At 32.8% G+C, this 17220-nt stretch overlaps 2 protein-coding genes across 4 annotated transcripts; one reads left to right on the top strand and one right to left on the bottom strand.

Annotated features, from left to right (window-relative positions):
- Positions 1–84: 84 nt before the first annotated feature.
- LOC101264639 (probable inactive histone-lysine N-methyltransferase SUVR2) lies at positions 85–9867 on the bottom strand. Of its 3 annotated transcripts, none has more exons than XM_004242325.5 (11): positions 9503–9867; positions 8505–8620; positions 6578–6808; positions 6441–6473; positions 5861–6347; positions 3874–5255; positions 3394–3659; positions 2697–2763; positions 2536–2586; positions 1259–1355; positions 85–401 (listed from the first exon to the last, which is right to left on the bottom strand). In XM_004242325.5, exons 3-11 carry the CDS (start codon positions 6752–6754, stop codon positions 376–378), a joined length of 2586 nt encoding a protein of 861 aa, XP_004242373.1. In that variant the 5' UTR covers positions 6755–6808; positions 8505–8620; positions 9503–9867; the 3' UTR covers positions 85–375. The 3 variants fall into 3 exon arrangements, with proteins under 3 accessions (XP_004242373.1, XP_010323065.1, XP_010323066.1); XM_010324763.4 differs by having other exon boundaries at positions 6572–6808; positions 9503–9680; XM_010324764.4 differs by having other exon boundaries at positions 6611–6808; positions 9503–9680.
- Positions 9868–12561: 2694 nt separating this feature from the next.
- Positions 12562–17061, top strand: LOC101264942 (plasmodesmata-located protein 3). Its single transcript, XM_004242326.5, has 3 exons — positions 12562–15478; positions 16113–16247; positions 16651–17061. Exons 1-2 carry the CDS (start codon positions 14722–14724, stop codon positions 16244–16246), a joined length of 891 nt encoding a protein of 296 aa, XP_004242374.1. The 5' UTR covers positions 12562–14721; the 3' UTR covers position 16247; positions 16651–17061.
- Positions 17062–17220: the final 159 nt, after the last annotated feature.

Raw genomic sequence — 17220 nt, 5'->3', positions numbered from 1 at the left:
AATAGTAGTTCAAAATGGAAATAACAAGACAGGGTGCAATAATGTAGGCACGAGAATCAGACAGCAAAAACTAAGGACTGAGTCTTCAAGCTAAACGCATGGTCTAAACCACATTATGCTATGGTATCAATGTGCGGGACAACATTAGCAATGTGCGGGAAGGTATATCCAGTGAAATGTACCAAAAGATTCTTATATACAATAAGGGCGCAAATCTGAAGCTTATTTGCCATAGGATCTGCAAATACAACATAAGCCAAGTTCACCAGAACCCTACAAAAATTCTAGATAATCACGGAGTCTTCAAACTTCCAGTCATAGCAGCTATCTTGATCAACCAAGGCTAGTAATCAGCCACAAGTTGTTTGGAAATAATCACCATCCTTTCCTTGCTCTGTTTCCTACAGGATAGCATGACACTTGAGTGATTAACAGCATGAAACTCAACTATGATTATCATGCATGGCCACTTAGTTGGTCGAATATTGAAAATAATAGTTTAGGCTGATTGAAGATAAATATTTATTTATAACAATGATGTCGGGGAAGCTAGTGCACACTTCAACAACCGGATACCTACTATCTCTCACTGGTTTAGATACCAGGTAACTCCACCAAGGCTTAGACAAAGGGGAAAAATAACTTAAGATTTGAATGGACCCTAATCTCCAAAGTTTACACCCACTTCATTGACCATTAGCAGCATCCTTGGGTGCCTAATTGAAGATAAATTGAGTGTGTGATACAAAAGCTAAGTCTTTATTGAAGAATCAGGGGACACAACAGGGGGTGCTAAGGATTCAATGTAAAATGCAAATATTACCTGTCTACCCTACATTTTAGTCATTGTTTCATCTTACAAACAGTTTTCCCTAAAGTTATACAGACTTTTTTCATCAAACATCATACCTTTTGGTTGAGTTATAGTCAATTATGAAAATGCCAAATAAATATGGTGTCAGAATTAAATGATCAGTCATGCTTTGGACATGTCATTACACCAATTCCAGCCAAGACTACCAATATCCTATTTGAAAATCATCAATGCTAAAAGCTCTTTTTCTTGTTTTATTTGAGAACAATAATTGGAATATATAAAAGCATATATTCTTTTTGAAAATTCAGCCAAGTTATGTCCAAATCCATGCAGCAGTTGCTAACAACTTTTACTAGCAAAGCAAGATGGAAGGAAACTTTGATTTACAAATCCCAACTGTTAAAACAACTATATAACCTTATGCTCTGGAATAGCACTTACTTCTTGGACGTTTCATATTTCGGCAGAACTTGCTACCACACTGGCATTTAAATGCTTTCACTGGATGTTCATGGTCATCGAAATCAATACCATAATCCTGCAAGAACCAATCCAATGTTTGTCCAAAAAATATACTGTCAAATATCTAAAAGAAGCTGTGGAATATAAAGGCATAATCATCCTTCTAAAACTAGATATGTTATAAACATTGAGACACCATTACTTGTTCATCTTTCAAGTCACATCAGCAGAGTTTGACAGAGTCAACCTCTTTACTACCATCTTCTCTCTGTTGAACTTCATTGAATTGGTATGATCCATTGAACATCTTGATAAACAAGCTAGGAGCATTACTATTGACCATCTTTCATATTACTTGACTCGTTTAAGAGTTGAGTAATTAGGGATTTTCTTAAAATAAAAAAGACATAAAACAGAAAGACAATATCCAAGAAACTAATTAATAATCAACTTTCAGCACCAACACTCAAATTACCAGTTTAGTGATGAAGGTAAGAGTATCAGAATAAAAGGTCCAATAGAGAAGATTCATAAAGCAGACCCCAATCAGTTTGGGATTGAGGGGTACTTGTTGTAGTACTACTAATGGACAAAACTCTGTTTTTTTTAAATTAAGAAGGAAGATCCTTTATAACTAATCTAATAAACTTCCAAATACCTAACTGACAGATATCCCTTCTTTTCTATAATCTTTGGTGATTTTATTTATATGAAGACGCACTATACAGATTAATCACATTATTTAGACTAAAAGTACTTAAGAGTTGAGTAGCATCCATCCACCTTCCAAGCTTTTTCTTAATAAGAAAATATGGATTTTCATTCTCCATTTTCTGTTTTCTCTTGCGGAGTTGGGGGGGGCATAGTTCTGGCTAAGGCATTTTGTTATTTCTAATACAAACCATGACAAGTTCTTCCAAACAACTTTTTATTTAGGTAAGTAAGGTGCCCACAATGGAGAACCTCATCACCCAAATGCAGCATAAGAATGTAGCTGAAATCCATTGAACTTGCACGAGATTGCATTTTTATTTTTGTGAAATTAGCAAGCATTAATTCTCCAGAAACAACCATGTCCACATACAAATTGAACTTCTATGCATCTCTCTCTCTCTCTCTCTCTCTCTCTCTGTATGTGTGTGTATAAAGAGAGAATTTTTATATAGATAGTATTGAATAGACAAATTTCTTTAAAGCAAAAAATAGAAGGCAACACAATACAAGGAGCATGTGTGAACCAGATCAAGCCTACTCACCCAAGTGAGCTCTTCCAATGCCTTAACCTTCCTTGTAGTGAAAAAAGCAAGCTGCATGAAGAAACACATGAGAAGAGATATAAACATTAGAATAAAGAGCTAGGAACACTGAATATTTAGGACAAAGTGAAATAAAGATTCAGAAGCACAATGTTCCTTACATGATAGTAGTGGTGATCTGGAGTCTCTATTTCAACTGGTATTTCAACCATATTTGAATCAAAACATCTGGACCGGAATAACAATTAAATAAATTAAACCGACTCAGGTTAATAACATATTGATGCATGATGCAAGATATACTAATATAGAATGCATAGCTTTCTTTTGGCTATTTTTTCCTTTTATTTTTCCCTCAATTTCTTTTTTTACTTTACAACAGGGAATTGAAACAAAGTGGATCCTGACATTGTATTAATATGCAAATTTCTCGTCACACAAAAATGTAAGGAGTGCTTTAGAAACAGAGTAGCTAAAAGTGACTAGATGCAGCAATATGAAAAAGAAAACATGAGTAGAATTTATCACAAATGATGTGAATGTTTTATGCCTACTGAACACGAGATATTCAAGTAGGGTTTTGCCCCACTTGCAATATGAATCATCAAATAACCAAGAAAAGAAAAAAAGCTCTTCATAGGAGTTGAGAAGTTAAAATGCATAGAAGATTCAATGTAATTTAAGTATGTACCACCTGAAAGCTGAACCACTAGTCAAAGTATACCTCTTATAGCTCCTAAGAATACCAGTAAATAAATACAAATTGGTGCAAAACTGACACCCAAAAGGAAGAAGAGATTGGGGGAGAAAATCAGCAAAAAAACAGTTAAAACATGTGATCCTACCAAGTAAACATACCTGTGATTGATAAACCTGGCTACATTCCCAAAAAATGTCGCATCCAAACAAAGCGCATCTTCATCCTTTAAGACACCCTCTGAACCCCAGTCAGCATCAAGCAGCACGGGATAAGAATGTTCCTCTCTATTGTGGCTCTGTGAAACACGATCAAAGAGTTCCGCATTGGTAAGAACTTCACCAACATACTCGCAAATAAAAGCACCTCTTGGAAGATCCTCAAGGGTACGCAATCCCCACCCTTTCCCATCAGGAGTCATAAACACCTGAAATAAGTAAACCAACAAAAGAAGCTAGATGAAGTTAATACCAGATATCAAGAATTGTTGTAGAAGTAATCGCTACGAAAAGAAAGTGATTCCTAAGAAGCTCAAAAAGAAAGCAAATAAAGTAAAAGTGAGCCTCAAAAGTAATGGATGAGTTACTACTGCATCAGCCACATTGCCAAAGGGCATTGCAACCGCAATCAAATATACTTACCTGTAACTTGCGGCTAATACCTCGCTGTACCACACGGTTCCCACACTGTTTATCACAGCGACATTTCCACCAACACTCTTTGATGAAGTTCCTCACTAGATGACCTTTACAAGGTTCAATAATATCCTCATTTTTCGATCTTTCCAATGGGCATTCTTTGCAAAAGAATTGGCAGTGTTTCTTGGGATCGCGATTCATAGAAATACTCTCTTTAAGAAGCTCCTCTATAACAAGACCTTCTTTTGTATATGCAAAATTACCACCAGTTTCATATGCGCATGCACAAGGTGTGGACAGTGACAAACAATCACCAGAGCAAGTTGAACAACTGTTGTCATCTCCAATACGTGCCAGAGAGAAGTTCAGATAGGCATTCTGGAAAACCACATTATGAGCAATGTAGTTGAAGGATGGAGGAATTTTGTCATTAACTTCATTCACCAATGAAATCATAACCTCCTCTTGCCCCCTGGTTATATCTGTAACAACACACGAACCTGTTTCATCTTGAGTTGATTCACACAGAGGTACTGGACTTTGAAAAGTAACATGGTCAAGAATATTCTGATCAATCTCTGGAGCACTACCACAGTTCTCCACAGATGCTATTTGATCAGTTGAGGCGCTGTTGTTGTGACTATTACAAGGATGGAGCTGTGGTTTCTCGGGTTGAGCCTCCCCTGCATCAAGTTCTAAATTTTTAGATCCGCACAGAGCCACTGGACTCTCAGACATAAGATGTTCAAGTATATTCTGATCGATCTCTGGAACACTGCCACAATTCCTCACTGACGTTGTTTGATCAGTTTGGGCGCTATTGGTGTGACCATTACAAGGAAGGGGTAGCTGTGATTTCTCTGGTTGATCCTCCCCAGAATCAAGTTCTAAATTTATAGATCCATTTGAAGAAACTAGGGCCATACTTCTATAACCAATATCATTTTCTGCATCCACCTTTGCAGTCTCTTGCAATTCATGATTGTACTGAGTTCCCAGTTCCAGAAAGCACTCACACATGTCTTTCATTAGCTTCGGCACAGAAAAGTTAGGGTCCAGGGTTTTGAATGGTTTAAGGCATTTATCCTCCACCAACTTCACAACAGCCTCTAGACTAGGCAAATGGAAGTCTGATCTACCAAGAGCCGCGTCACAATTTATAGAGAGTTTAACCTCTCCAAAAGTTGAGGAGGCAACATCTATGTTAGAATAACACTGATTCTGCGGCTTTACTAGTTCATGACTTGTTACCAGTCCATTTGAAAAAGTTGGAATGTCCTTATCTGCTTCTCTTCCGCCTCTCAGCTCTGCTGCTGAGGTTTCAGAAGTGTCTGGCTGCTTTCTTGAGGCATTACCATTTGAAGAACCTTTGTCATTTGATGGCTCTACATAATCCAAACAATGATCTTTAGAAAGGAGAACTGTAGCTAAGATGTTACCAGGAAACATCCCTAGAGACATCTTCTTCAGACAAATATAAGGCCATATTCCCTCTGTTTCAATTTGTTTGCTACAATTTGACTGAAATGGAGTTTTAAGAAATATAGGACCTTTGACACAAAATCTTAATATGTATGAAGTACAAAAGTACCCAAGTATTAGGGTCCCAAGCATCAACATCTACGAGCATTAAGAGCAAATAGGAAGATAAGAATAAGGAGTTTTAGAATACACGAAGGTGTCAAAATTTTTAGACTGATTATAAAAAAAAAATGGTGCCAAACAAATTGGGACTGAGAGTTCTCTTATATAGAGCTGTGTGGTCTTCTAGAGCTGAAACATTAGCTGATATAGTGAGAACTTGCCAAATATAACAGCAGCATTCCAGAACATAAATTACTAAACCATTCTAGAGATGTCATGTAATGATCCTAGCTCCTCAACAGAGAAAAATCACTAGCTCTACTTGCTGCAGAAAATTTAACTAGTATGAAAAATTTAAACTATGATATGATAAGGACCATGCCCATCTATTTCATATACTACATACCAGGGTGAATAACAGCAAGAGGAACCTCAAGCTGTGGCATATCAACAGTATGTGGTTCATCAGGTTCAGTCTTCGGCTTTTTGAGGATTGAAGCACGAGAAGCTTTCCCAAGGACTAAACCTTTCTCCTTGGATATGATTTGAGGTGTTTGAGTTTCCTTCCCCTTGAGACGATTCTTCCGAGAATTAGCATTATTTTCCAATCTGTCAGCACTATTAGGTGAGACTGGTTGTTTTCCTTCCTTTCTAACATATGTCAGACATGGAACAGACTGAGACTCAGCTGCTGCATTTCTATTATTTAGCTCAGGGCCTAGTGAGCAACCCTGGGAATTAGTTCCAGGTAGTTCAGCTTGCTCCTCCACTTTCTTGAATGAAGTCCCAGCTGAAATAGAACTAGAATGAACTTCCTGGTGCCTTGATCGCAATCTCTTTAAGGGTCTTTCAGGCTCCTCATCTGCTGCTTCTTCCTCCAAAACCTCCTCTTGCTAGAAACACGACAAGGTAAAGGGAAATGAGAAAAAACACCAGTAAGATAGAATACATACATAAACCACAAGGAACCAAAATAGAACTTGTACATCAATATTCTCAGGCTTCTGACTTTCTGTTGCCTGCAAAAATGATGCAAACAACAAAAAATTTCAATTCGTATCAACCAAATAAACTGCTTTGTCTAGAAAAGGAATAAGAAAAAGAGGATAAATTGAACTTCTGCCTCCTCTTTCTCGAATATAGCATCTGCAAGTACTCTGTAATTCTCTTCTTCAATAAGCTCCCAGTTCTTGTCGTACAATTTAAGAAGGTCCTTTAAGACTGGTTTCACCTTTTCTTGGGAGATTCCAATATTTTTCATAGCACGAAATGCTTTCGCAACTTTTGGATTGCTCGGCATTGTTTTTTAGTGTGCGTGTGGATTTAAGAGTAACTGCCAAATCGATCAGTGAACCTACATCATACCAGACTACATGTGAGCAGAAAATTAACAAAATTCTAACAAAGGCATTCAAACTCAAAGTATAATCTAGGCTGGTGTACAAACAAAAAGATGAGGATAACTGCTCAGACTTAATTTACTCTATAGTGTTTAGATTTTTTGTTTATCTTTGTCATTAGAGTAGAATATGAGTTACATAGACCCAAACTCTCTTGTTTTATGTTTATGACTCAACAATGAGTATTATTTTGAAAGGTCCTAAGGAAACATGACTCAGAGACAGGGATATAAAAGTGGAGGTAATACATACAACACGGGAAGGGAAATAAACTACACCTGTGCATTGAGTCTTCAATGCTGCAATTAGGTTACAATGGAAAGAAGGAATACACACTTTCTGGTTGTAGCATCAACCAGTCAATCAACCAACAAAAGACCACCCTTCCATCTCAGAATAAATAAAAGAGGAAAATCCTAGAATTCTATTATGAACCTCATTAGCTTTAACATCTGAATATTTATTGCTTATATATCACTTGGGAGAATCACAGTGGGTATAGCAGAAGCTTTGCCAAAAAGAGAAACATTGTTTATCTGAAGAGAACATTTAGAACAAATTGTTTTTATATCCCAAACATAGATTATGGAATTAAATATGTGACTTCTTCACCGAACTACACAAAATGAACAATTCAAAGTGTGTTAGTGTGAAACAATAGATGATAACAAAAGATAAAACCAAAGAAAGGTGCAAATCATTGCGACTGATGTAGTGATTGAGAACCCTTAGTTGCAACCAACTGAAAGAAAGAAAACATGTCTCTACTGGGTGCCATCAACCTTTTCTACTGAGATTATTGATTTCGTACGATGAGAATGAGGATATTTCACCTATCTGAGTGATGTAAGGACCACCTTAAAGAATGAAGAAGATGAGCAAAGTATCGACTCTTCCAAGCCTATTTCATGTTCTCTTCACCCAGGTACAAAATAGTATATTTTTTTACAGGGGAAAGTTGATTGTCCCGTTACTTCTGTATTTCTTCCCCTGGTCCACATCAAAATAACTGGAAATCGAAATCAAAGTTCAATCTCACTTGGAAATGGCAAAAGGTGTTTCTTGAATGAATGTGAGACCATCAAGGAAAACTTATGATGGAGAAAATTGAGTCACAACTAAATTAGAGTTATTGCTTTGCACTGAAGTTAAACCCCACTAAATTAGAGTTATTACTATCTCTGGTTGTAGTGGGTCATGTCTAGAACCACCAGACTACATTCAAACAGAGTGTTATTATATGTGAGAACTGTAGAAACGGCACAACTCGGAAGTTTCATGAATTATATGAACCAAGACATCAATAAACTCTAATAAAAGTGAAATATATGCAGTAAAAACAATGACAATCAAGTCCAACAGGCATACTATATCCCTTATTCAAAAGCAATATGCATCTTTAAAATTTTCATTTACATAAGTGACTAGCTTTCTTAAAGTAGATGTCTAATTTCCTAATCCTAATCACTAAAATATTCACCCATAACGTCTCCAAAATAATCAATTTGGCACTTTGCCAGCTACATTTATTATCTCATCAAGACGGATTCCATGAGAAAGAAACACTAACAAAACAAAACCTTTTCTGCATAACGTTGGACCAAGTGACAAAACGTCATGAAGATTTAATCATTGCACTGAAACACACACCTTAACGCTTGGCATTTAGGCGTTAGCTAAACAATGCGTCCTCCACTTCGTGTTGTATATAACTTCAGGGCTTCGGCACACTTCAAACAAGCCTTACACAGAACTTCTTAAATATACTGCACCACCAGCAACCAATTATTAGATTTTGCAAGATTGACACAAATAACTCTATGAAATTTTCTAGCAATACGCCATGATTTTTTATTTCTTTCTTTCTTTATTCAAATGATAAAACTAGACCAATATGTGAAGGCACACTTGTTCAAAGAGTCATCTTTTTTCGCCTGAAAATGTTTTTTTCTTTTTTTTGGGGGGGTGGGGGGTGGGGGGTGGTGAGTGTGTAAAACTATCAAGATGAAGATTTAAGGAAGAACTGCAACAGCTCAGTCATACAGATGAACCACAGAAAACAGTAAATGTTCCTACCTTCAGGATCCTAAATTTGTCATATCAACCAAGAACAATTATACTTAAGTGCTTGTTACTGAATCAAAAACATATAATAAATTCAAAGCATTTAGAGTGCTTAAAAAACATTTAACACATGAAAATCAAGAAACTTGAGAAATAAATTTAACAAACTAACATTCCTAATTAATTAAACTTCAGGTGCCATGCAACTAATCACCGTAACGGGTCCACCTGGACCCCATGACCCATGAAGATTTAGTAACTAATCATCTACAGTTTCAAAAGAAAATTTTGAGTTTTACTGCAACGCCCAAATTAGTACACCATAACTACGAGAGAGCCATTTTCAAAACCAAATGTTAACTCGTAAAAAAAAATTTAAAAAAAAAACAGGATATCAAAGTTGAAATTCTCTTACAGAAAGTAGGTATCAAACACGGCATTGTATTTCTGTACACGAAAATTAGTGTTTTACCTACCGTATAAAAATCATTGCAAAAACTAAAGGGATTTTTGTAAAATCAAAGAAAGAATGAAAAGAAGAATGATGAGATGAACAACGCGAGATAAATAAAAGAGAAACTTACAAATCGATTCCTTCTGAGAATTTGAGAAAAAAAAGGGTGAATTTTGTGCAGAGAGAGAGAACTGGAGAAGAACAGTTTTAGTCCGAGAGAGGAGGAGGAGGAGCATTGGGGGAGAATGAGGCTAAAAGAGCATGATAAATTTGGGCCTGCTAGGAAGGATTTGGGCCTTTTCAAATGTACCTGAAAATCGTAAGAGTTTTGTCAAATACATGAAAGAACTGGTTACTCTGTCCGTGTCCGTCTCAATTCATGTGACATGCTTTCGACAAAAAATACTTTAGAGAAGATAAAAAGATTAAACTAATTCATGTAATATGTTTCTGACAAAAAATATTTTAGAGAAGACAAAAAGATTAAACTAATTCACGTGACATGCTTCCAACAAAAAATACTTTAGAGAAGACGAAAAGATTAAACTGATTCACGTGACATGCTTCCGACAAAAAATATTTTAGAGAAGACAAAAAGATTAAACTGTTTTTAATTATTGAAAGGTAATATTCTTTTACGATAAATTAAAAAGGAAAAGCTACCACACAAATCCGACTAAAGGGAGAATGAATGTGCATTCTCGTCCATTCTCTTTCTGATAAGCAAAGATATACTTTAGAGAAGATAAAAAGATTAAACTAATTCATGTGATATGCTTCTGACAAAAAATATTTTAGAGAAGACAAAAATATTAAACTGATTCACGTGACATGCTTCCGACAAAAAATACTTTAGAGAAGACAAAAAGATTAAACTGATTCACGTGACATGCTTCCGACAAAAAATACTTTAAAAAAGACAAAAAGATTAAATTGTTTTTAATTATTGAAAGGTAACATTCTTTTACGATAAATTAAAAAGGAAAAGCCACCACACAAATCGGACTAAAGAGAGTATGAATGTGCATTCTCATGCATTCTCTTTCTGATAAGCCAAGATATACTTAAGAGAAGATAAAAAGATTAAACTAATTTATGTGATATGCTTCGGGAAAAAAATATTTTAGAGAAGACAAAAAGATTAAACTGATTCACATGACATGCTTCCGACAAAAAATACTTTAGAGAAGACAAAAAAAATTAAACTGATTCACATGACATGCTTCCGACTAAAAATACTTTAGAGAAGACAAAAAGATTAAACTGTTTTTAATTATGGAAAGGTAACATACTTTTACGATAAACTAAAAAGGAAAAGCCACCACACAAATCGGACTAAAGAGAGTATGAATGTGCATTCTCTTTTGGATAAGCCAAGATATACTTCTAATCTCTCAATAAGCATAACCAATGATCAGGCGAGGCAGGCATTGTTTAGATCGATTTTTTATGATAAAAAAGAAGATAGAATTTCTAATGATTCAGACCTTAATCGAATCATATGTACCAATTAGTATAGTCTCATATAATATTATATTATCGAAGGACGCGACCAAATATAAGATTTTTTCATCTTTAACTATAATGTGACTATGAAATAGGCAAAATTGTTGGTTTCGCTTTATGTCATTGTTAACATTCTTAAGCCTCATTTACTTTTCATCAATATTGAGACGTTCGAATCTAAATGATTAATATATATATATATATATATATATATAAGAAAATATTAGACCCGTCTATGTAACGTCATCACAAGCAAAAATTCCTTTTAAATTTATTTATTTCCAAAAGTAGCATTCCTCTTTCATGAAAATATGTGATCTTTACATATTCTGGTATGTGCTCTTACACTTATTAATTTACTAGTTTTAGGACACGTGCCTTGCACGTGTATTCCATCTTTTTTTAATAAATTCGTTAGAATGATTGAAATTTTATGAAGACGTGTATAATGATTAGTACAAAAATGCAACAATCTCAAAAAAATGTTACGATAATATAATCTTTTCATAGAAAATTAAATTAAAGAAGAATGATAGAGAGAAAATATAAAAAACAAACATAGAAGGAAAAGACAACATACAATAATCCTGGCCTACCAAATTTATTTTGTATAACCATACCTTAACTCCAAAAAATCGATGAAATAAATTTTAGAACAATGTCAAACGATACATAATTATATAAAAGATGAGTTGCATACTAAGTTTATTTTGAACAATCATACCTCAACTCCAAAATGAAAAAGAAAAACTTAAATCATAAGCTAACATGAAAAAGATCTAAAGAAATATATATGTCATATCTTATACTTCTAAACTTACACTTGAACTATATTGTAAGATAATTTCTCCCTTTAATTTTATAATGAAGCTATCTGTTATTTTTTTTTGGTTAGTTTTTGACGATATGTATCTATATCATTATCTAGGAAGAAGAAAAGAGACCATTAGATGATGGAAAATACATGAATATGATGATATCAGAAATAATTTACTGATATTTAGTTGTTTTTTCACATACCAAACTAATAGAGCACATCGAATCATAATACATAAAATTTGTTTTAGCTTCAAAATTCAAAGAGTCATTTATTATTAAAGTGAAGTTGTTGAACTTCATATTCCATCATTATGTAATTAAAATATTAGTATTTAATAAATTAATTAATTTTATTTTTATTTACTGAAAGGGCAAAATGGTAATCCAACTTTGAATATTTGAGTTTCTCACTTATAATAATATATGATATGCGTATGACATTAATTGTTATTTTTGAGTACATTTTTGAACTATGTTGTTTATGTTTATGCAAAGTTATTTTCTCCGGTTATATTGAACATATACACATATAGTACGTATATTATTTATGCAGAAAATAATTATTGTAATCGGTTTCAAGAAATCATGTTTGGATAATCTATATAAAATTCTATAACTTAAAAGTACTATATAAGCTTACATATTATCAATTTTTACATATATATGAAATTTCTCACTTATTAATTGAAAAAATTCATTAGGCAAGTTCAAAAGTTATAATTGCTTTCATGTTCAAGTGTAATTTCTTTTTTGAATCTATTAACAAATTTTTGATTTTTTTCCTATACATATATCACAATTGTATAATCTATACAACTTAAATGTGTTTTTTTTTTACCTGTGAAATGTCTTTGTATGTATATTTTTATTTTTTTCTTTATTTTCGTTTAAATATTTGATTAAAGAATCAATTATTTATTATTTAATTTTTTTTGAATAATTCATTCACTAGAGGTTCTTGAATTATGAATCAAATAATCAAATTCATGTTGAAATATTATTAATATTTTTTATAGACATGTTTTTATTAAAATTAGTAAAATATTATTTACAAGTTCAATACAATTATTACTTATGACCATGCGAAATATGGATGAATTACCTAATTTATTAATAAGTTCAAAAGATTATCAATATTAAGCCTAGACAAAAAAAGAAACACACACACTGAGAGTGAATTCTTGAGATGGTCAGTCAAGTTTTAAGAATTGTATATAAAATTATTTTTATTTTTTGGAATATAATAAAATTACTATTTTTTTATAAGGGCAACTCCAACAATATTAAATTTCATGTAGTCAACTTTAACCCAAATCATCAAATTTTACATTAATTTTTTTATTATTATATTATTATTTTTTATGTCATAAAATAAATGATTTCTAAAACAATAATCATATATAATTTATATTATTTCCTTTTATAATCGGTTAATATAAAATTATTTTATGCCATAATTTTTTAAATATTATAAATTGGTTGCAAATATTATACATAATAGTGAATAATACAAATAAAAGTGAAATCACTAATAAAATACAATTAACTAAACATTGCATAATCGAAGTGAAATCATTGTATTATTTGTTTAAAGATATATACGTTTGCATTTTAATTTTTGTGAAGGCTGATTGTAATTTATATAATTTATAGTAGAATTATCGTAAATTCAATTTTTAAAAAAAAATCATATATAGAAAAATTAATTTATTTTTAAACTAAATTTTAAATCTAAAATTAATATTATAAAAATATTCATAAAAATAATTAAATATACAAGAGATTTAAGTAAAACATATCATTTATATAATATTGAATTAAAATTTGATATGATGAAATAATATTATAATATTCAAAAGTTATTTGGTGTAACACTATTCACACACCAAATTTGGTGTGAAAATTGATGTGAATTGTGAAATCAGAACATTAAATTTTATACCAAATATAAAAATTATAATTATTTTTTTACCCTTGTTAGTCCTATTTAGTTTTAAAAATAGTACTCAAATCAAACATATTTATGAGGAGAGAGAAAATAACTTTACTTTTGAAAAATAAATATTTCAAAGTCTTCATTTATTTATTAAATTCGATATCCGACGACGAATGAAGTATAAAATTTAATGTTGAGACAGAGATGATCTAATACAACTTTTTATATAACAGAAGGCAGACATGAGAGTTTCAAATCACATTTTCCCCCCTCACTGCTCACAAGCAGACAATCTCATCATCACTATTTTATATGTAAACCTTCTGTTTGTTCATTTGCAAACTATACAACACTCCAATTAAAAATTGGCTTTAGTTTAATACTTGTCTATCATTTAAGTTTTGCAAAGTATGATTACTTTTGAGTAAATAAAGAAAAATAAGTTTTCACAATACTCTATTGACAACTAATACTACTGACTAAAAGCCTAATTAATCATCCCCATTAAAAAAAGTTTCTTTTAATTTTATCGAATAAAAAAACCATCTTATGTAACATAGATATTGTTGAGAATCCTTCACTACACACAAAAAAAAAGAAGAAGAAACAGTCTTTATATCAACAATCAGTTTTACTGGGAACAATCTAAATCGTCAATAATCAAAATGATTATGAGAAAGTAATACAAGCATTATGATGTTAGACAAAATAACTTGAATACTGAAAATAATAATTAGATGTGCTTGATAAAGTAATTGAGATATATTTAAATTGATTCGAATGCTGATATTTATGAAAAAAATGATTTTTTACCTGTCATAACATTCATTAGCATTAAACATATTGCCAACTATTTTATTTAGCCAAATAAAAATACTTAACAAGGAAAGCTATGTGAAATTTCCCTTTCATTCCCAAAAAAAAAGAGAAAAAAAGTCACCATTTTTTTTTATAACTTTCTTCTTTGTTCTTAGCCTAATAAATACTACCTCTAGAAACCACCATAAAAAAACAAATCTACCCACCATACTTGAAAAATTCTTCCAAGAAAGTATCTCATATCTCATGGTTATTCCAACATTCAAATCATGAAAATGGGTCCATCTCAAATTCCCAAAACATTCTCTATCTTTTTCCTATTTCTAGTTTCTTCATTCCCCATTCTTGGATTATCATCAAATGAACTCACAAACTTTGTGTATAAAGGTTGTGCTAACCAGAAATTCCAAGACCCATCTGGGATTTACTCACAAACACTAAACACCCTTTTTGAAAACTTGGTTTCTCAATCTTCTTCCAATAAGTTCTACAAAACCACCGCTGGTAATGGACAGTCAGCAATTTCCGGTCTTTTTCAATGCAGAGGCGATCTTACAAGCGATGACTGTAACCATTGTGTTAAGAAAATCCCCGATATGTCTAGGAAGCTGTGTGGTCAATCTATTGCTGCTAGGATTCAGCTTAATGGGTGTTATTTGAGGTATGAAATGGTGGGATTTCAGACGGTTGGAGCTAATGAGTTGCTGTTCAAGGTATGTGGAGAAAATCAGGCGAGTGGAGCTGGGTTTGGTGATAGGCTTGATACAGCTCTAGGAGAAATAGCTAAAGGGGTTTCGAGTGGGAATAATGGGTTTTACGCAGGTGGATATCAGTCGGTGTATGTTTTGGGTCAGTGTGAAGGTGATTTGGGAAGTGGGGACTGTGTGAACTGTGTGAAAAATGGTGCTGGCAGAGCTAAAAGTGAGTGTGGGAACTCGATTTCTGCACAAATTTATCTGCAACAGTGCTACATTAGCTACACCTATTATCCTAATGGTGTGCCAAGTAAATCACTATCTCCCTCAGGTAAATTTAATATTAGCAATCAATAATGGACTGTATTAAGTTCAATTGGTAACTTGAATTAGATGATTCATATAGTCACTAGTTTGGGGTTACAGTCGTAACTGGTAAAGTTGTTTTCATGTTACCACGATCTCACGGGTTAGAGCATTATGAACAACCTCTTGCAGAAATGCATGATAAGGCTTTATACAGTCGACCCTTGTGATCCGGCCTTTTCCCGTACTGGTGCATAGCGGGAGCTTAGTACATCAGCTGCCCTTTTTTGTGGGATTAAAGTTGTAGTGATTCAAGTTATTGTAAAAAATAGTGAGAAAATCTATGTTGTTTGGACTCTTTAAAATGTTGTCGTACTAGTGTCCCAACCTCCAAGAATAAACTAGTGTTAAAGGATCGACACGCATCCCACCTTTATTTTAGAGTCCGAACAAGATAGTTGAAAATGCAAAAGGAAGGCTGCATACTGCATACATGTTCATTCTTCTATTAAGACTAGTGCTACCAAGTAGCATTCATATATATATATAGATTTTTCTTTAATGGGTTTCTGAGATCATTTTTGAAGTAGGACATAGTAGATTCTTTGAACTGATCGAATTTTTAATCTTTGAAATATATGTTGTGTTTGATGGTGTAGGAACAAGACAGAATACTCAAAAGACTGTTGCTATAGTCTTGGGTGGACTGGTTGGTGTGGGGTTAGGAGTTGCTTGTTTGCTATTTACAAGATCAGCATTCAAGAAAAAGGGTTATTCTAAGTATGGAGGATAAGGTTAGTATTCCACTGCATTTGATTATTTTCAAGTGTTGTTTGAGTTCCCAAGAATGGTTCAACTTCAATGTTCAAAATTATAGTAGTTGTTGATACTAGAAAGTTTTATGTTTTTATTGATAATGATTTATGGCGGTGTTCGAGCCAATTGTGCACACCTAGACTATTTTACTGGTTACATGTCATCAGTTAGACTTACTATCAGAACAAGCAAATTTCCTTGTAAACGAACTCAGTTTGTTTTTCCCAACTTCATTTTGAATCCGGAAACTTCACACGACTTTCGTCCTATTTCATTGACCACTATATTATATCCTTGGATGTGCATTAGTAGAAAGATTTGTGTTTGATATACTTAATAATATGTTTATTTTGACAAGACTTGTTATTGCAATGTATGTAGGTCACATATAGCTAAAAGGAATGACAAAATGGGCAGAGATTTTGAGGTGGCTTTGTAGAAAAGACAAAAGTGTAAAGTTAGGTGAATGATTGGCCTTATATATATATATTGTAAAGGAGGTGTGGTGATGAAGGAAAGGAAAATCTGCTTTTTATGCTTTATTTTGGCTCCAGTTTCCCACTATTTTCCTTCTTAACCAAGTTTTGGTCCTATTTTTCTCTTTAAACTTTTGAATGCAAGTAGAAGTAATAGTGGTAAATTAAACTCAAAAGAGCTCTTGTCTCTATTAGACTAAGCACTAGGCATTCATTGTAGTAATGTTTCTTTTCTTTTCCTGAAATCTTATGAATGTACATCCATATATGAATGGAATTATGAAAAAAGTTATGGATAGTGCAATTGTTTTTGTCAGATGTATTTTTTTTTTTTTGTAAGTGGATAGTTTTATTATTTATAGAAACGAAGAAAAGACCAAATCAACTTAACAATATCTTATTTGAATAAAACACAATTCAACCCTACATCTTTTCTCGACATTTTTTCACTTTAAAAATAAGATTAAATAATTAC

Source organism: Solanum lycopersicum, chromosome 6 (genome assembly GCF_036512215.1).
Source record: "Solanum lycopersicum chromosome 6, SLM_r2.1".
In the NCBI taxonomy this organism is placed as follows: domain Eukaryota; kingdom Viridiplantae; phylum Streptophyta; class Magnoliopsida; order Solanales; family Solanaceae; genus Solanum; species Solanum lycopersicum.
The sequence above is the reverse complement of the archived record's forward strand: the minus strand, read 5'-3'. Positions and strand labels throughout refer to the sequence as shown.

What these genes read in the sequence shown, in the direction of transcription:
- LOC101264639 (XM_010324763.4), bottom strand. Translation starts at nt 6,754, where the DNA reads ATGCCGAGCAATCCAAAAGTTGCGAAAGCATTTCGTGCTATGAAAAAT. An exon ending in GTATTAGCCGCAAGTTACAG is followed by an intron (nt 3,660 to 3,873) that starts GTAAGTATATTT and finishes TACTTATTTCAG; the next exon opens with GTGTTTATGACTCCTGATGG. An exon ending in CATTGGAAGAGCTCACTTGG is followed by an intron (nt 1,356 to 2,535) that starts GTGAGTAGGCTT and finishes TGGTTCTTGCAG; the next exon opens with GATTATGGTATTGATTTCGA.
- LOC101264942 (XM_004242326.5), top strand. Translation starts at nt 14,722, where the DNA reads ATGAAAATGGGTCCATCTCAAATTCCCAAAACATTCTCTATCTTTTTC. An exon ending in TAAATCACTATCTCCCTCAG is followed by an intron (nt 15,479 to 16,112) that starts GTAAATTTAATA and finishes TTGATGGTGTAG; the next exon opens with GAACAAGACAGAATACTCAA.